The sequence below is a fragment of the Giraffa tippelskirchi genome, chromosome 3 (assembly GCF_054371585.1).
Source record: "Giraffa tippelskirchi isolate mGirTip1 chromosome 3, T2T-mGirTip1v1.2.pri, whole genome shotgun sequence".
In the NCBI taxonomy this organism is placed as follows: domain Eukaryota; kingdom Metazoa; phylum Chordata; class Mammalia; order Artiodactyla; family Giraffidae; genus Giraffa; species Giraffa tippelskirchi.
In genome coordinates, this window is record NC_137277.1 from 26179883 (window position 1) to 26199410 (window position 19528).

The following is a 19528-nucleotide window of genomic DNA, read 5'->3' on the forward strand; positions in this document are numbered from 1 at the left end:
TACTTTGACACAATGCTGTTGGAAAAGTGAATTCTCACAACTCTTTGGAAAAGCAATCTGGCAATAGCTGTTAGCATTAAAATCCCCTATTCCCCAGTAATCCCATTCCTAGGAAACAGTAGGACTTCCCTGGTGGCTCAGACAGTAAAGCATCTGCCTGCAATTCGGGACACCGGGGTTTGATCCCTGGGTCGGGAAGATCCTCTAGAAACACTATCACAGAAATGAATACATTAGTGCATAGGGATCAGTGTAGAACCATGTAAGGGAATGGCTACCCAGTCCAAAGAAAGGCTGTATCAACAGGTAATTTTCTTGGGGCTTCCCTGGTGGCTCAGATGGTAAAGAATCTTCCCGCAATTCGGGAGACTGGGGTTTAACCCCTGGGTCAGGAATATCCCCTAGAGAAGGAAATGGCAACCCACTCCAATATTCTTGCCTGGAGAATTCCAAAGAGAGGAGCCTGTCAGGCTACAGGCCATGGGGTCATAAAGAGTCTGACATACTGAGGGACTTTCACTTTCGCTTTTCATATTTATTATAGACTTGTGGTAGTCACAAAAACTGGAAACCAAGTGAATGTTCATTCAAAAAAGGAGTGGCATATTATGCAGCCATTAAAAAAAAATGGGTTAGACCTGTCCCATCCATCCTGGGGAAATTTCTACCATGTGTTTATGATGAAGGAAGAAAAGCAAGCTACAAAGTGTATGTAATATGATTCAACTTTTAAAATATAATGACACATCTCACCCCCAAACAAAAAACCCATGTGTGTGTGTACATGTGTGTGAACTGCTACAAAAGTGGAATGAAGAAAGGAAAGAAGGAAGGTAGGAAGGAAACCAGACTGTTAACATAGTGCGGAAGGGGAGAGAAATACTTAAATGTAAATTTATATATTTAAAAACCATGTATGCAATGTGATGCCATTCATGGAAAATTTTACACACGTAAAGAGTTTGGGGAAAGGATCGTCACCAAAATATTAATGGAAATTGTCTCAGGGAGTGGGATTGCAGGTGACTTTTACTTTTTCCTTATTTTTTCTATGTTTTAAATGTTATATAATGAGTACCTATCATTTGCACAATCAGTGGAAAACAGGACTTGCCTGGTGGTCTAATGGGTAAGAATGCACTTGCCACTGCAGAGGATAAGGGTTCAGTTCCTGGTCTGGGAAGATCCCGCATGCCATGGGGCAACTATGCCTGCGAGCCACAGCTACTGAGCCCAAGCACCCTAGAGCTCATGCTCAGCAACAAAGAATATCCCCTGCTCACTACAACTAGAGAAAGCCCAAGCACAGCAACGGAGACCCAGCACAGCCAAAAATAAAGAAATAAATTTAAAAATCAGCGGAAAGTAAAGTTATTTTAATTGTTGGGTGCAGGGGGACTATGGACAGATAGTCCCTGGGAGACCTGATTGAATGAGCACACAGATCTATATTTAATTAACGTATCAATTGCTGGTATGCCAACTGATGTTTTCCAGAATCTTGAAGGGTAGTTTCTCTTAAGTAGCCTGTCATCTGAAACATTATTTACAATTCTTCCACTTAACTAATGCTGATGAGTGCAATGATTACAAATACCAAAGGGGCAGGAGATAATTAAAGGAGGTTTTACTTAAGTGCCATCAAATAACTACATCTCCTGTATTCAGAATTTCCTCACCAAGCTTATCTCCTGGCAACTTCCAAACCCTTTTATCATTGCCTTCCAGCTTTGTTTTTTCAAATCATCTCTTTTTCCAGACCTCTGTGTAGTGATTCTTAAAATCTTCATTATAAATCGTCAACCTTCGCTTTGCTGTTTTGACCGCTTCTTTCTCAGGAAGCTTGGCTTCACCACCTGGCACGGACCTGGTTATGCTGGGCATGCCCTGCTTCTTATCCCCTTCCCTCTCTCAGTGGACCTGAGACGTTTAGGGGAGCGCTGCAGGGATTCAGGCCTTTTCTATGCCCTGCTTGAACACGCCAGGCTTTCCAAAAATGTTAGGATTAGCTGATGAAACAGGAAGTTGGGCTTCATTTGCTCTTTCTTTCACAATATTTATTGAGCATTGCTGGGTGTCCATCGCCGGGCTAAGGATTCAAAGGTGAAGAGGCCATGGTTCCAGAGAAATTACAACTAGGTATGTGGACAGTGTTGGGCTGTCCGGTGCCGGGGAAGCACTTGGGAGAATGCCACGGATGGGAAGGGGAAGTAAAGTAGGGGAGCAGCTGCTAGGGCCGAGCACGGGGGAACAGCACGTGCAAAGGTCTAGTGGTTCTTCGGGTGTGCTCCCAGACTAGCAGCTCAGCATCATCTGGGAACTTGTTGAAAATTCTGAAACTCTAGGAGTGGGACCAGCAATCTATTTTATCAAGTCCTGCGGATGATTCTGACACACCCTAGAATTCAATAACCAGGACTCAAGTAGAAGTCTGAGGATGCTTAGGATAAGAGGGAGAGGAGAGAGGAAACAAAGCTTTGTGAAGGGCCTCAGATGCCAGTCAAAGGAGTTAGACTTTGCCCCGTAGGTGCGGCTTCCAAGGTTTTTAAGCAAGGGCTGTGGCACTTACACAGTTGCTCCCAACTCGGCGTTTCTGGGCGCTCTAGCATTCTCTGCGTGCACGAGGGCTGAGAAGGAGTTGGTCTCGGCGAAGCTGAGTTCCTCCACCCCACCTTCACCCCACACCCCACACCCGGCGGCGAGCCAGAGAGAGGTGAGGCCACAGACCTCTCTGCACTTTGGTTCCATGGGCTTGCCGTCCGGAAGGAGGTGAGAACGCGCAAGAGCTGGGGCACTGACCAAGACAGGCAAGGAACCACCACGCGAGAGGCCGGCTGCCCGTGGGACAGCTAGCTCGGCGGGTCCAGGCTCCGCCCCTGGCCCGCGGGGCGCGGCGTTTCGGGCCTGCGGGTCCCGCCCCCGGCCCCGCCCCGGCGCGCGCCAGGCGCGCCTCCCTGGGGAGAAGCCTGTTCTGCCCGCGCCCGTGCACGCGCCCGCAGCCGGGTTGCAGGGCTGGGCGCGCGCCCTGCGTCCGGGGCAGGAAGATGGTGGCGAGCGCGCGGGTGCAGAAGCTGGTGCGGCGCTACAAGCTGGCGATCGCCACGGCGCTGGCCATCCTGCTTTTGCAGGGCCTAGTGGTGTGGAGCTTCAGCGTCCTGGAGGACGACGAGCCGGGCGAGGTGCTCCGACGGCCGGGCGGGCAGGCGGGCAGGCCGGGCGCGGGGACGCGAGGGGTCCTGGCGGGGAAACGGATGGCCCCCGCCGGGGAAGTGGGGCACGGGCCGCTTGCGTGTTGCGCGCGGGCGGCCGCCTGACTCGGGGCCTCGGACCCCTGGCGCCTGTTTCCCAGGCGGGCCGGGGGCCTGCGCGCGGGGGCGGTGCGTGACCCGGAGGACGGGCCGCGGGCTGGCAGGGGCCCCGGGCGGGAGGAGCGGGTCTTGGTGGGGTGGTCTCCAGCTCCGCGAGCAGTGAAGGTCAGGCGCGGGTGGCGGGGAGCCGGGCCAAGAGGCGCGGCTGGGCCCGAGCCGGCTTGCAGGTGGGGAGCCCCAGGCCAAACTTTCTGAAGTTGGGATGGGGTGGGGGTGTGCGCGCCGTGGGCGGAGTAATGGGGCCTAGGGACCCCGGGCAATCGTGCCGACCCGCCCCTCAGAAGGGCATTGGCCAGTTAAGAAGTGGAGCCTGGGGGTGGAACTCAGTCTGGCAACTGTGGAGAGGAAGTGACCCCGAGGGAGAGAACTGGAGTGCCCCTGAGGCGTGGCTTCTTAAGCCAGGGGTCTGAAGCACCTGCATGGGTCTTCTGGAGAGGATGGCAGGGGAATTGAGCTGGGGAATTAAGCTGATGAATTGGCCTCAGGACGTTAGAGAATTGGGGACTCGCTCTCTCTGACCATAAGAGAATGGGAACAGCAGCAGCTAGTTTAGCAGAGCCCCAGGCCGTGGAGCAGGGACAATCCCATCTGCTTAGTCCCCGGGTCCTCGTTCTGATGTGTGAGCCAAGCCACCTCTCTTGGCTGATGTGGTTTTCCCTGGAGGATTAGACATGTCTTCCCCAGTGTGATCAGGAGGGTCTAGTGGGGTCTGAAACCATCCTGGAAGGTTGAAGAGGATAAGTCAAACCCTGACCCTAAGCTGTGGACCAGAGGACAGGGCTTCCCCACCCCCACCCCTGGGTTCTGGTGGACTCTGAGTCAGACTCTCTGCTCTGCTTGCCCTATCCTCTTGGGCCTCTCCTCCTGGCAGTGTGAAGGCCAAGGGAGCCCTAATATTCATTTTCCCTTCCTGCATCTGGGCAGTCTGGAAGGCCTAGTGTGGAAATTTGGAGAATCACTGCTTTTGCCTTTTTGGGGGAGAACCAACAGACTAGGATGGTGAGAGGAGCTGGGACAGAGTCACATGAGATCATAACTCCAAAAGGAGCTGAGGTTAGAGGTTAGGGGAGGCTGACTCTGTGACATCTGAAGGGAGTGAGCTTGTTCTCTGTGGTCCAGTAAGTAGCAGGAAGGGGAAGAGATGATTTTGGGGGCAGATGAGACATTCTAGCATGAAATGGGCTGACAAGGAGTTAAGGAGCCTTCTGACCCTGGAATATATGTGAGCAGAGGCCGGTGACCACTCTGGGGAGGGGCATGGCAAAGCATCCAGGGGTTCTCAGACCCTCTGCTACACGGCTGTGTGAATCTCTGGATGGGCTGAGAGATTGTTCAGGCCTCAAGGTCTCTGCTGCCCTGCCTCCAGCCTGGGGTGGAGAACTGGTGCAGTGCTTGGGATCCTGCCTCCTCACCTCCTCCTCCAGCTTCCTAGCAGAATCTGATAGGGGAATCCCTGGACCAGAATGGAGAAAAGATCCTTGATAACCTAAAGGTTGTGCAGTCCAAGCAGCCATTAGTGCTTGGAGCCCTTCAGCAGCCACCTCAGGGCAGCCAGGCAGCGTAATAAGTACTTAGGAAGGGGGGTGCTGAGTTGGGCCACCCCACCTCACCGTCCTGTGTCCTGTTCCAGCACTGCTTCTGGTGAGTGGTGTGACCAGTGGCAAATCACCTAACCTCTTTTGCGTATGTCCTCAATGGTATCTGCACTACCTCCCCCCAAGATGGGGGCAATAATATCACCTCTCTCATTGGTAATGCCTGTGAAGTATTTGCAGGAGTTGCTGGCACATGCTAAACCATCAGTAAATATCTTATTATTATTTCACTACTGCACAATGGTAATAGGGATTCATTCATTCATGTATTCAACAAATATTAAGTCCCACTTCATACTAGGCACTGTGCTAATACTGAGGATACAGAAATAAATAAAATAGATGATGAGGTCATGGCCCTTGTGGGTAGACAGTCTGCAGGGAGAGACTGACAGTGAAAAGGAAACTCAGTAACAAGAGGGCTAATTTAGATAGGTGGTTGGGGAAGGCTTCTGCAGGAAGTGGCCTGTGAGCTGAAAGTCAGCCTGGGGAAGCAGTAGGCAGAGTTCAGGCAGAAGGCCCTGAGGAGAATGGGCTTAGCTGGCTGCCTTGAAGCAATGGGAAGGAGGGTGTGGTGGGATCCCTGGAAGAAGTTAGTCTAGGGCACATCCTGCAGCCCACAGTGAGGGGCTGGAGTTTTATTCTAAGTGCAGTGGGAGAGTGCTGAAACCAAAGGGGGTCTAAGCAAGGATGAAATGAGATATGCACTTAAGATGCACACTCTGGCCATGTGTGAGGGCTAGGTTGGAGACCAGAGATGACCATTAACATCCAAAGAGCCATTTTATGGTTTTCAAAGCTTTTACAAACATTGTCTCACCACTTACTGTAAGCACAGTCTGACAAGTCCGAAGGTGGTGGATCAGCATTGCTGTGTTCTCTGTCTCTGGGACTCAGAGAAGGATTCCAAGGAGAAGCTACAGAGCCAGGAAAGGACTTTGAATTCCTCCTCAGTGAGGAGAGGGGGCCTCAGAGGCCAGAATGCATCCAGGCAGATGTCAGAAGGCCAGTCCCCGTCCTCAGTAATTAGAGGGAGCTTTGACTTAGGGACAACTTTGAGCAACTCCTGTAGGGGTAAAAGTATGAGGCCCTGCTGCCGTACATGTAAACATTCTTGGGATGAGGCAATGGGAAGGGGCTGGCTGCCCACCAGGGACCCACCGCAGTTCCTCACTGCTGCCTTCTGGTCCCCCAGCCCCCTCTGGGATTGTCCTTCTCAGGGTCAGCCAGCTCCTGCTGCAGTGCAGGACACCAACGTGCCCTCTCCTCCCACATCCTTCCCCCACCACAGCGAGCCTGGCCCCGTGCCCCAAGCCCTGCCCTCCTGACCAGCTTCCTCACTCACTGATACTGGCTTCCATCTTGAGAACCCACAGCTCCTTTGCCAACTCCACCCACCTCAGCTTGAGAATGTCTTTCCCTGCCCAATGTGTGTCCAGGTCCGACATCACCAGTTTTACATGCACTCAGTTCAGTGGGACTGCGGCCGCCTTTCCTAGGGGCTTCCCAGTCCAGGGTGCCCTCCCCAACATGGGTACAGAATAGAGCCTGTTGCCTCCTCCCCACTCTGCCCTCCCTCTTGCAGGTGTCTCTTCTCAGGTGGAGACAGACATCCCCAGTTCTCACTAGGCACCTTCCAAGAGATCAGAGGGCTGGCTGGATGCTGGGCACAGAAGGCTGGGGTGCCAGGGTATAAGGCTGGGGCTCTGGCCCTAAGGCCTCTGCCATGCTCTGACAGAGGAGGAGAGGGAGGTCCTAGGGAGGGGAGGGACAGGACCCAATGGTCCAAAGCATCTGAAGGCCTTGGCTTCTCTCCTAACTTCACATTTGACTGTTTCCTAGTCCCCTTTCATTAATATTAGTAAGGATGACAGCATTTACTGAATGCCGAGCCTGTGCCAAGAGCTTTTCATTCATTCATTCATTCAACAAATATTTACTGAGGGAATTCCTTGGTGGTCCATTGGTTAGGACTCTGCACTTCCACTGCCAAGGGCATGGGTTCAATCCCTGGTCCGGGAACTAGGATCCTGCAAGCTGTGTGGCATGGCCAAAAATTAATATATGTAGAGAGAGAGAGAGAAAGAGAGAGAGAGAGAGTCTCCCATTGCCAGACATTCTTCTGGGCTCTAGGAATACATCAATGAACAAAACAACAAAAAGCTCTATCCTCATGGACATTGCATTCTTGTAAGGGGAGAGACATAGAATAGCACAATATAAATACATTTATACAGGGACTTCTCTGGTGATCCAATGGCTAAGACTCCCAATGCAGGGGGCCCAGGGTTTGATCTCTGGTCAGGGAACTAGATCCCACGTGCTGCAACTAAGAATTTTGTGCCGCAACTAAAGATTCCGCATGCCACAACGAAGACCCAGTACAGCCGAATAAATAAATAAATAAATAGTTTTAAAAAATACCTTTATACATATTACATTATGCATTATACATACGTTATATATATAATGTATATATATACTATATAATTATACATACATTATACATATACATAAGTGCTGTGGGAGAAACAAAGTGGAAGATGAGGGAGAGCTGGAGTTTGGCCTTGGCCACCACAGTGGTCAAGGTGGCCTACCTGAGAAGATGCCACCTGAGCAAGGAACTGGAGGCAGGGGATGTTGGGACATCAAGGGGAGAACATTCGAGGTACAGGGGACAGTGAATGCCAGGTGGGAGGGAGGGGCACTGAGAAAGCCATTACATTAAGACTGGAGGAGTTGTAAGCATGAGAGGTTAGTAGGAGATAAGGTCAGAGAAGGGAGGGGGTCAGCCAGACACAGCTCACATTGCCTTTGTAGGTTCATGTAAGGGCTTTGGGCTTTGTCCTCAGAGCAGGAGCCATGGGTGGCTTCAAGCAGAGGAGTAGGGAGATGGGAACATGGGCTGCTGAGACTGGACTGTAGGAAACCAGAGTAAGAGCAGGCCTTCCAGGCAGGGATGGTGATGATGGAAGCAGTGAGAAGTGATCAAGTTCTGGATGTACTTTGAAGGGAGCCCCAACATGTGTCCTGATGATGGAGTATGAGGGAAACAAGGGTCCAAGTGATGCCCCAATGTTTTTGGCCTGAGCGACTTGAAGGGTGGACTGACCCTTAAGTGAACCAGTTAACTGATCATTAACCGACGAAGGAGCCGACTGAGGGAAGATCAGGAGTTCACTTTTGGATTTGTGGCTTGAGAGGTCTATCAGACTCCCAAGAGAGGCATCAAGGAGGCTGGCAGTTAGACAACTGAAAGTTCAAGGGAGCCCCTCTAGGCCACAGAGAGAAATTTGGGACTGAGGTCCCCGGGAAAGCCCGGACAAGGAAAGGCCCCAAAGTGGCCTTGGGGGATAAGGCAGGGTCAGCCAAGAAGACTGATGAGGAGTGGCCACAGAGGCCACACCAGGGAAACACCAGGAGGGTATCCTGAGGAGGCTGCTTCAGAGGCTTGGTCCAGTGAGTCCGGCTGCTGGAAGGCCAGACAGGAAGAGGACTCACACAGAGAGTGGTGAGAGAGACAGAGGGGGGATAGCTCTTTCTAGCTGCAGTATCTCAGGCTCTATCTCTTGGACACTCTTCCCTCCTGTATTTGATAGTTGAGGGAACCTGCTCAGAGAAGGTAGGTAACTGTGGGGGAATGACGGAGCTGAGTGGGAAGCCCTGGTGACTCCAGAGTAATCACACAGAGCCTCTCACTCCTCCGTCCAGTCCGTGTCTCATCCAGCAGACACCAACCAGACACCCTATATGCCAGCCACTCCACTGGGCACTGGGGAGATGGAACTGACACGACAGCCTCTTCCCAAGGAGTTGGTCAACTAGAAGAACGTCCCACCCTGAGGCAAATGGGATGGCCTCACACATGGAGACTCCGCTGGATCTTGAAGGATGGATGGAATTTGGTCAGGGAAGGAGGGGGATCATAAAAGAAGGACAGGGAAAGCTGGAACAAGTGTGGCTGTACACACTTCCACGTGTGGCCGGATCATTAGGGAGGTTCCTAGGTTTGAGAAGAGGCTGCAGGAGCCGGAAAGCAGGGCTAGAGGCTTTCCCTTATCTCAGTTTTCCCTTCGCGAGCCACCCTGCCACAAGGAGCGATGAGTTGCCAGCCTGAAGCTGCAGGAGCCTTCACGCCCTGCCTCAGCCTTCCAGCCATGGCCAGACACCTTCTCAGCCACTCCCAGCAGTGGTACCAGGGCTCCCATCTCTAGGCTGTCTTTGCCCTGGAGCTTCCCACTAGCTGGTCGAGGCCCTTTCCAAGCCAAGCTGTCTCCTGAAGCTCTTCCTTTCCCCTCTGCCCAGATGTCAGGCCAGCTTGGCCATCTGAAGGCCTTCCCTGCAACTGCCTGCTCCTGCTGCCTCGTCATCCAGAGTGTGACCCCCCAGGGAGTCTCCTTCACTCTGACTCTTAGTCTCTGCTTCCCAGAGAACCCAACCAGCAATGGGGTCTCAGATTTCACCTCTGTCCCCTTCACCAGGCAAGACCTCTTTGCTCTGTTGCAGCTTCAGCACTCCCATGTGGAAATACTGTAGATGGCAGAATGCTTTTTCCTTCTGAAGAGCGTCATCTTGTCCCAGTCAAGCCCGGGTGGGAGTGCTGGATGGACACTCTTGTCTGTAGTGTCTCTGCATGCCTCTCTTATTCATCTTCCTATTTGTGGAAAAAGAAAGTGGTGTCTGAATCCAAAGGAGGCTCAGTGCCCTGTGATCTGTGATGGAGGGGATGTGGATGCAACAGTGCCTTGGGGGAGGGCAACATTTCTTCCACCGGCTGGTCACGGAGACCTCCCAGCAGACGTGCAGAATGCTCAGGTGAACAGTTCTTTTCTAGATAAAGGGTGGCAGGGGCTTCTAGGCCTGAGCCAGCAAGAAGCTGAAGGAGCAGGAGCAGGAGGAGAGTGACTGTCTTAGTGACTTGTGATTGCCTATCTTTTACAGAAAGGAAGGCAGAAGAAGCCACGGCCACTCGACCCCAGCGAAGGCTCCAAGGACACAGACAGTTCAGCTGGGCGGCGGGGCAGCGCAGGCAGAAGGCATGGGCGCTGGCGGGGCCGCGCCGAGAGCCCCGGCATGCCCGTGGCCAAGGTGGTACGGGCAGTAACTAGCCGGCACAGAACTGGCCGGCGGATCCCCCCCACCCCGCCCCCAGAGGCCCCAGGCCGCCAGAACCTGAGTGGGGCAGCGGCTGAGGAGGCGCTGGTTGGGGCGGCTGGCTTCCCACATGGAGACACAGGGAGTGTGGAGGGCGCCCCCCAGCCCACAGACAACAGCTTCACACCCAAGTGCGAGATCGTTGGCAAGGATGCTCTGTCTGCACTGGCCCGGGCCAGCTCCAAGCAGTGCCAGCAGGAGATCGCCAACGTGGTGTGCCTGCACCAGGCCGGGAGCCTCATGCCCAAGGCTGTGCCCCGGCACTGCCAGCGGGCTGGTAAGAGACAAGCATAGGCAGAGAGGTGGTGGCCCAGGAGGGTGTATGGCAGGGATCCTCACTCCCATTTCTCAGGGATGAAAGCCCAGAAGGGCACACCTTGCTGCCCAAGTTGGTGATGAGTGCACTCAGTGGCAGAGCTGGCCCTGGGGCCTGGGGGCATCGGGCTCTACGTCCAGGCTTCTTCCTTTGGACAACAGGCAGCTCCCTCTTCCCATCTTGCCTCCACCCTGTGACCTGGGGCGGGACCTTACTGATGCCCCTGTTCTCTGCTCTCAGGAAAGATGAGCCCTGGCATCCCATGGGACGAGGTCCGGGCCCAGCAGCCCGTGGATGGTCCACCAGTACGAATCGCCTACATGCTGGTGGTTCATGGCCGCGCCATCCGCCAGCTGAAGCGTCTCCTCAAGGCTGTGTACCACAAGCAGCACTTCTTCTATGTCCATGTGGACAAGGTACCTTCTATGGCCAGGGAGACAGGGCATCTGAGTAAGTAGGATAGGGACCCAGATTGTCATGGATAGACAGTATCTCTGACTTGCTCAGGTGGCCCAGAGATAGGAGAACAGAAGGGGGGGAGCAGCCAGCACCAGGGGACATGGCGGCTTCAGAGCTGGAGCCCTAGCCCATGCTCTGTGCATTTCATGTCACTTGTACTCCGCCCTGGGGTGGGGCCGGGTGGAGAGATTGTAATGCTGGGGGGTCATCTTCCACTGCTGAGTTTCCACCACCACCACCCCACCTCCCACAGCGCTCCAACTACCTGCACCGAGAGGTAGTGGAGCTGGCCCGGCAGTATGATAACGTGCGGGTAACGCCCTGGCGCATGGTCACCATCTGGGGCGGGGCCAGCCTGCTGAGGATGTATCTGCGGAGCATGCAGGACCTGCTGGAGGTGCCCGGCTGGGCCTGGGACTTCTTCATCAACCTCAGTGCCACTGACTACCCGACCAGGTGTGGGGTGGTGCTCTGAGCCCTGCAGATGGGAGGTGGGCCTCCTCTAGGACTCGGGGTTCCAGGGTGCCAACGGACTTCTTCCCTCCCCAAAGCCTCATTCTGGGATCTGCACATCTCAAACATGATTCCTTGGCCCCAGCAATGTTTTAGAGGAGTTATTGTTGAAAGATGATATGAGGGTTACAAGGGACAACAGATGGGGAGGAGAAGAAGCCAGAAGTCTGAACCAGGATCTTGGGTCAGACAGGAACGGGTGGACGAAGGATGGGGTGGTCTTTCTCAGGGACCTCAGATACTCACCACCCCAGAGCATCAACCTGGAGTAGGTCAGTTGGCTAGAATGGCTCTCAGTAAGAAAAGAAGGGGCCAAGGAGTGAAGGTAAAGAGTACTGGAGGGGTCTGTCTGCTCTGGGCTGGTGACTGAGCCACTCTCACACACGCTACCCACATGCCATTTTCTTTCCAGGACCAATGAGGAGCTGGTAGCTTTCCTGTCCAAGAACCGGGACAAGAATTTCCTCAAGTCTCATGGCCGGGACAACTCCAGGTAAGGGGATGGCAGAGGATGTCCTGGTCCCGGAGTCCCGCCACAGCCCTACACACAGGGGGCTCGGTGGCCTCAGCCCTGGGTTGCAAAACCTCCAAACCAGTCACAGATTGAGGAGTGCAGTGCTGGTTCCTGGAAAGATGAGAGCCTGGATTCCACCTTGCAAGACCCTCAGCCACAGGCCCATGTGCCTCCCACAGGTTCATCAAGAAACAGGGCCTGGACCGGCTCTTCCATGAGTGCGATTCGCACATGTGGCGTCTGGGCGAGCGGCAGATCCCAGCAGGCATTGTGGTGGACGGCGGCTCGGACTGGTTCGTGCTAACTCGCAGCTTTGTGGAGTATGTGGTGTACACAGACGACCCGCTTGTGGCCCAGCTACGTCAGTTCTACACGTACACGCTGCTCCCAGCCGAGGTAGGTGACTGGGCCCGCGCACAGGCGGGGGAGGGCAGGTGGCGTGCTCAACGGCTCACCGTCCTCCCCGCCCTGCCACTCGCAGTCCTTCTTTCACACGGTGCTGGAGAACAGCCCAGCCTGCGAGAGCCTCGTGGACAACAACCTGCGGGTCACCAACTGGAACCGCAAGCTGGGCTGCAAGTGCCAGTACAAGCACATCGTGGACTGGTGCGGCTGCTCCCCCAACGACTTCAAGCCGCAGGACTTCCTACGGCTGCAGGTGCTTCCTCATGACCCCCAATCTCTGGCCCTTGATAGAGCCTCCCCCCAGCTTTTTGCTGGGTGCTTTCTAGGGTCACAAACAATCCTGGGTGGTCCAACCAGAGGATCTGGGGGACCCTCACCGGGAGCAGCCCCCGGGGGCAGGGGCTAAACTGGCGGCAGGAAAAACTCTCAGCGGCTGATCTCTAGGCAGTGCTGGGAAAAGGCGCCTCCCCTGCTGTGCTCTCTGGGAACTCCAGACCCCTTCACCCTCCTTGCCTCTCCCACTCCAGCAAGTCTCCAGACCCACCTTCTTCGCCCGGAAGTTTGAGTCCACTGTGAACCAGGAGGTACTGGAAATCCTGGACTTCCACCTATATGGCAGCTACCCCCCCGGCACCCCAGCCCTCAAGGCCTACTGGGAGAACACCTATGACGTGGCTGATGGCCCCAGTGGGCTCAGCGATGTCATGCTCACTGCTTACACCGCTTTTGCCCGCCTCAGCCTGCGCCACATCGCCACTGCTGCGTCTTCCCTGGCCAACTTGCTCTGCAGGTGAGACCTCCTTTTGTCATTTTGCAGACTCTCAGGATGTAATGCCCTATGAGGAGGACAATCAGAAAGACGCAGCCCCTCCCCCAGGGAGCCCCCAGCCTGAGGCAGGGAAAAATGCAAATAAAACGAAGATGGCAAAAGCCAGGCACATAGGATCTGTGGGTGTGAGATCTGGGCAAAGAAAGCACCTGGGGATGGGACTCCCCCAGAGCCCCCTTCCTGCGACTCCAGGCCAAGTCGGGTGTGCTGATGGCATCTCCCTTTCTCCCTGCTGGAAACTTCTTAGGTTTGAGCCCAGGGGCTTGCCGTCCAGCGTGCACCTGTATTTCTATGACGACCATTTCCAGGGCTACTTGGTGACGCAGGCGGTGCAGTCCTCAGCCCAGGGGCCGGCAGAGACGCTTGAGATGTGGCTGCTGCCCCAGGGGTCGCTGAAGCTGTTGGGGCACAGTGACCAGGCCAGCCGGCTCCAGAGTTTGGAGGTGGGACAGGTCCTCCCCTTGCTTTCTCCTGTTTCCCAGCAAGACTCAGGGTAGTGGGGAGAGAGGGACAGACACTAAGGGAGGGCTGAGGATTGGGTTAGGCCTTTCAGGACTGGATTCCTGGGTCTTCTTTCCCAGTGATGGCAGCCTTGGGATGCACAGAGGACATGCAGTCAGCGGGGAGGGGACCATGGTTCCACTACAACGCAAGCCTGTATTCTACACTCAGGGATTTTCTTCTGTAAGGAGCTGGACATTCCAGTCGGGCCAGAAGATTAGGCTTCTGAGTGTCTCCTTGGTCTCTTTCTTGGAGGCCTTTGCTCCATGTGGGGATGGTCTCTGGGCAGGACTTCGAATCTCATTTCTGCCTTGCTGCCCCCAACACTTCAGAGCAGGTCAGAACAGGAGCCTAGAATGAATCTCAGAGCTTATAGAGATGTTAAAAATCCCAGTCTGAGCCCATCATTTTGCAGAGGGGGAGACTGAGGACCAGAAAGAGACAGTGACTGGCCTGATGTCCCACAGGAGTTAAAGGGGGCAGCAGGTAGAGAGGAGGACTTTCCCTCAGCTCCTGCCCAGCTGCCTCCTTCCCTACAGGTCGGCACCGAGTGGGACCCCAAAGAGCGTCTTTTCCGGAACTTTGGAGGGTTGCTGGGGCCGCTGGACGAGCCTGTGGCCATGCAGCGCTGGGCCCGGGGCCCCAACCTCACAGTCACCGTGGTGTGGATCGACCCCACCTATGTGGTGGCCACATCTTACGACATCGTGGTAGACGCGGAAACGGAGGTCACGCAGTACAAACCCCCACTGAGCCGGCCCCTGCGGCCAGGGGCCTGGACTGTTCGACTGCTTCAGTTCTGGGAACCCCTGGGTGAGACCCGCTTCCTCGTGCTGCCCTTGACCTTCAACCGCAAACTACCTCTCAGGAAAGGTAAGTATCTCGTTCCCAAATGATACCCAGGAGTCGAGCAGGATAGGATTTGCAGACAGGTGATTCCAAGAAGCTAACCATCAGAGTAGGGGAAGGGGACAGCTTGTGGCTTTGACCGTCCATCCATAAGCATTCCAGAGCCCTGCACTCTGCTATCATGCTTCCCAGGCAGGCAGACCTGGCTTTAGAACACAGCTCGGACACTTTAATTGGGCTTTTATTCTTGGCAAATTACTTGGCCTTCCTGAGCCTCAGTCTTATTACATGTAAAGTAAGAGAAATACAATTGTTAGAGACCTCCTGGGTGCATGGAACACAGATCCACTCAAATTGCTCCAGGGGAAAGGGGGAAATTATTGGAAAAATGTGGGGCTCTCCCCTACAGAACTCAGGAAATGACTCAGGACCCACTGGGACTCAGGCGTGGTTTCTGTCTCTCTGGGGCCACCTTGTCCCTCATCCTGTGCTCTCTGTATCAGCCTCAGGCTTCTCAATACATGGCCTCTCAGTGCAACGGAGACTGACCAGGGCCTCTTAGTCCACAAGTTCCACATTCTTAGGACAGCAAATCTGATGTTGGTCATCTTCCCAGTCCATTGGTAGCCAGGTGGAGAAGGTCACATAGCTGAGGCTAGGAGACAAACTCGAAACTAGGTGTAGGCTGTAGGTTCCTGCAGGGGGCCCAATACAAGTAACTACCTTCTGGGGGCTATTAGCGGTGAATATCTTGGTAAAAGGGATTGGTATACAGTAGGTGTTCAGTAAGTAGGTAGATGTTTTCTTCCTCCAGCCATGTCCTATCACTGAGAAGGTGGGTCAGAGCAGAGGTAACCCAGAAAAGGACGGGGTCCAGGGTGAGGCAGTGGCTGTGGCAGATCAGAACAGGCACCCCTGCTCTCCTAGGACTCACAGTCTGATGGAGGAGGTGAAGGTGGGGTGGTGGAGGCAAGCTTGACAGCAAGTGCTATTGGAGCTGAGTCTTGAAGGGGCTGATTTTTATAGACAGGGAAGGATATTCTAAACTGAGGGAACAAAGTTAGCAGGTGTCTAGTGCATGAGGAGAACAGAGGGTGGAGGGGAGTAGGATGCCAAAGGAGGTGGGAAAGAAGGCCAGCAGAGTAAGCAGGGCCCGCAGCCTGAAGGCCTGAGTACTAGGCTTCTGAGGGCGCTGGAGACCACTGGAGGTGGTTGAGAAGGGGCATGGGTGACACAAACCAGACCATTATCAGAAAGTAACCTTACTTTCTAAAGTACCTTGAACCCACTGTTTTATTTAATCCTCAAGTTAGGAATTCAGGGATTACTGTCTTGATTTTATAAAACTAAGTTTTACAAGCATGGACAGTTCTGTGGATTAGCCTAAAGTCACTCAGCAAGATGCGACTCAGTGGTAGAGCTGGGACAGGACTGACTGGGGTGCCTAGACCTGATTCCCAGGGTCTGGCCTTCATGAGATCATTGGGGTGGGGCGTGCTTACTGCTGCTTTGCACCCCCAGATGATGCCAGCTGGCTGCACGCTGGGCCACCCCACAACGAGTACATGGAACAGAGTTTCCAGGGCCTGAGTGGCATCCTGAACCTGCCTCAGCCAGAGCCTGTGGAGGAAGCTGCCCGACTACATGCAGAGCTCACGGGCCCGGCGCTGGAGGCCTGGACAGATGGGGAACTAAGCAGCTTCTGGTCTGTGGCCGGACTGTGTGCCATGGGCCCCTCTGCCTGTCCCTCCCTGGAGCTCTGCAGACTGACCAGCTGGAGCTCTCTGTCCCCGGACCCCAAATCGGAGCTGGGGCCTGTCAAAGCAGATGGGCGACTCAGGTAGCAGGGGCCCAGCCAGCGCCTCCGGAAGACCCGGGAAATTGCACCTTACAGATGACGGAGGGCTGTCTCCCTCACAGGCAAGAACCAGAGGCCCAGGCTGTACACCCATGTCAGCCATCAGAACCCACAGACGGCAGGGAAGGTCGGCATGGTATTTACCACTGAAATGGCTCTGCTGGGGACCAGATGTTAGCAGGAACATGGGGAGAAGGGTTCTAGCTTCCTCACCTTCTCCTCTATTTTTTTTTTTTTAAAGAAAAATGGGTGGTAGGGGATGAACTGGAAACAAAAGATGTGCAATAGGGCCCAGAGCAGCCCCAGGAAGTGGGCCAAGGCTCTGGGGAGCAGGGGCCAGACAAGCCCATCTGCTGCTGCTCTGGAGGAGGCTGGGCCTGCCTCACTCTCTAGGGCCTTATCCCCCAGCTTTGGCCTGTGGTGCTCATGGCTGGGGCTCTGCGGGGCTGCAAGTGCTGTGGCAGGCTCTGAGGGCTAGAGAACAGGTGATTAGGGAAGCACTGCAGAGCTGGACTCTAATGGGTCAGCCTCTCCTCTTGTAGCCAGGGGACCATAGAAGAGGGGGCAGGGCTGGCTCTAGGGCTTTCCAGCATACCTTGCCCCTTGATGGGAAAGGCAGGGCACCAGGGCCTACTGAGACCATTGCAGTCTCCAAGGTACCCAGAACTGCAAGCAGGGCCTGGGCTTCTGCTCTGGAGTGGTGAGCCCTCATGAGCAACATGGGAAAAAGACTCTGCCAGGGCTCTCAGAAGAACCTGGAGCAGCATTGTGCCTGAAGCTCAGTGTGAAGTCTGAAATATGCAACAGAAGAAATATATCTCTATCTCTCTCAATGGAGCCTCTGTGTTTTTCCTCCTGGGTGTCAAAGAGCCAGCACTGTTCGGCCGTCTTCTAAAAGTTTTGGCTGGTACTTTGGCAGAAGGTGGAGGGTCTAATTGCCCCAGAGTGAGAACAGTTTAAAATCCATCCAAGAGCCAGAAGGGACACAAGAACCCATAATCCAGATCCCTCTTTTATGAGGGGTAAACAGGCCCAGAGAGGCTCAGAGACTTCCTTATTGCCACCCAGTGGGCCACCAGGGGAGCCATTTCAGTTCTTCAGAGTCCTGACCCAGCACTTCCTCCCTTGCTGCCAGGCTGAGGCAGAGGCTGACTTCTATGTCTTTGGAGTCAATAGGGCCCATCCCAGAAGCCTTTGCTCTGTTTCCTCCCAGCTCAGAGTTATGTATGGGGCAACCTCAAGAACAGAGGCAGCCATTTCCACCCAGGACCTGGTGGTTACCACGGCCCCCTTTAGAAGCCGGAGCAGCAGTGGCATGGTTTCTAGCCACTGCCTTAGGACCTAGGAGGGCCATATTGGAAAGGTTTGTCCAGCCTCCCTCCTTTTCTCAAGCCCTTTCTCCCTTCCTACTTTCCTGCCATTGTCAGCCATGGCTCAGTATCAGTCCTTCACAGCTTACTTAATGTGGGAACAAGGGTGAAGTTTTCTCAGAACCTTTAAAATCACCCTATCCAGTCATGCTGGCCCAGTCAACTCAGCTTGGGAAACAAAGGGCTCAGTTTGAACCCAGGCTGCCATATGTCAAGTTTTTCAAGCTGCCAGGAGAGGGCACCACTGTCCACCAATGGCAGTGTTGGGATTTTCGTCTGTTCAGCTGCTGCACTGACCTTGTGTGGAGTATGTCACTTAATCCTCACAACTCTTTGAGGCAGACAATGTTAGTGTTTTCCTTTAGCAGGCCAGGAAAGTGAAATGAACCCAAAGTCAAAGCTATTAGGTGGTGGCTGCATGCTTCAGAAGGAGGCAGGAGGACTCCACAGCACTCTGTCACTACATTCTCCTACGCTGCTAAGGCAGGTAAAGAGGAAGAAGGTAATAGCAAGAACTTGAAGGAAATAGTGTTTGGGTTCAAGGGCTGAGATGATTGTTTTCTGGCTCCTATTTTAGTGAACATCTGAAGCTCTGATTTGGTTCTCTAAAAGGTTTTGTTCTGTTTCACATCAACCTTTAGCTCTATTAAAAACAATGTAATAACTAGGTATAGAGTATCAGGCGGGAGAAGGCAATGGCACCCCACTCCAGTACTCTTGCCTGGAAAATCCCATGGACGGAGGATCCTGGTAGGCTGCAGTCCATGGGGTCGCTAAGAGTCGGACACAACTGAGTGACTTCACTTTCATGCCTTGGAGAAGGAAATGGCAACCCACTCCAGTGTTCTTGCCTGGAGAATCCCAGGGACGGGGGAGCCTGGTGGGCTGCTGTCTATGGGGTCGCACAGAGTCGGACACGACTGAAGCGACTTAGCAGCAGCAGCAGCAGAACATCAGGCACAGGCAGCATTTAGACTCTGCTAAAGATGCACAGGCCAGGCTGTGGCTATACTGTCGTTGGACTGCTGCTGCTGCTGCTGCTAAGTCGCTTCAGTCGTGTCCGACTCTGTGCGATTCCATAGACGGCAGCCCATCAGGCTCCGCCATCCCTGGGATTCTCCAGGCAAGAACACTGGAGTGGGTACTAGCACAACTATTTAAAGAGTCTAATTTTTTTGAACTTAGGTGGGACGTGTCCTGTTTCAGCCCCTGCCACTCCTGTCCAGTTACACCAAGTCCTGGTTACTCGGTCACCTGCTGTGAACATTTTGAGCTTAGCTCAGTGGATGGGGATCCAAACTGAGGGTTCTGAGTTAACTGGTCTGAGGTAGCAGCTCAACACTGATGTGGGTTCAGAACTCCCCCTGGCAATTCTAATTTGCAGGCTGGCAGAACCAGAAGTCCCCCACCCCAGCTGCTCTGGCTGGTTTGTCTTGGCCCCTTGAGTTAGAAGCAATGCGGGACCAGGAGTAGGCTGCATGACTCCTGACAGGTTCAGAGGGCCTCCCCAATCCTCTCCCCTGTCCAGCTCACTGAGGCAAGTTTGAGTGCAGATTCTCTGTCTGTTCTCCACCCTCATCCTTCTGTAGGGATAGCTCAGCCCCAAGGCTTGAGCTTTTTGAGGCTTTGAAATATTCCCCTGGTTGGACCCCTGGGGTCAAAATTAGGGTAACAGCCAGGTGGAGTGGTGTGGCAGGGCCCCCAGAGCTGCACAAGAATCCCTTTGGAGGGAGGGAAAGAAACTGGGAAGTCTTTCCTGTTTTGTGCCTGGTTTCCAGGACAACCATGGACACTCCT

General features: G+C 54.2%; 1 protein-coding gene across 3 annotated transcripts; it reads left to right on the plus strand.

The window, feature by feature from the left end:
- Positions 1 to 3033: 3033 nt before the first annotated feature.
- XYLT2 (xylosyltransferase 2) lies at positions 3034 to 17194 on the plus strand. 3 transcript variants are annotated; one of them, XM_081575112.1, is made up of 12 exons: positions 3034 to 3179; positions 9470 to 9778; positions 9905 to 10394; positions 10674 to 10849; positions 11146 to 11348; positions 11818 to 11898; positions 12099 to 12315; positions 12401 to 12577; positions 12852 to 13114; positions 13401 to 13596; positions 14194 to 14527; positions 16025 to 17194. In XM_081575112.1, the coding sequence occupies exons 2-12, from the start codon at positions 9500 to 9502 to the stop codon at positions 16345 to 16347; spliced, it is 2739 nt and encodes a 912-aa protein (XP_081431238.1). In that variant the 5' UTR covers positions 3034 to 3179; positions 9470 to 9499; the 3' UTR covers positions 16348 to 17194. The 3 variants fall into 3 exon arrangements, with proteins under 3 accessions (XP_081431238.1, XP_081431239.1, XP_081431240.1); XM_081575113.1 differs by lacking the exon at positions 9470 to 9778 and having other exon boundaries at positions 13401 to 13605; XM_081575114.1 differs by lacking the exon at positions 9470 to 9778.
- Positions 17195 to 19528: the final 2334 nt, after the last annotated feature.

What these genes read in the sequence shown, in the direction of transcription:
- XYLT2 (XM_081575112.1), top strand. Translation starts at nt 9,500, where the DNA reads ATGGCAGAATGCTTTTTCCTTCTGAAGAGCGTCATCTTGTCCCAGTCA. An exon ending in CCGGCACTGCCAGCGGGCTG is followed by an intron (nt 10,395 to 10,673) that starts GTAAGAGACAAG and finishes CTCTGCTCTCAG; the next exon opens with GAAAGATGAGCCCTGGCATC. An exon ending in AGGACTTCCTACGGCTGCAG is followed by an intron (nt 12,578 to 12,851) that starts GTGCTTCCTCAT and finishes CTCCCACTCCAG; the next exon opens with CAAGTCTCCAGACCCACCTT.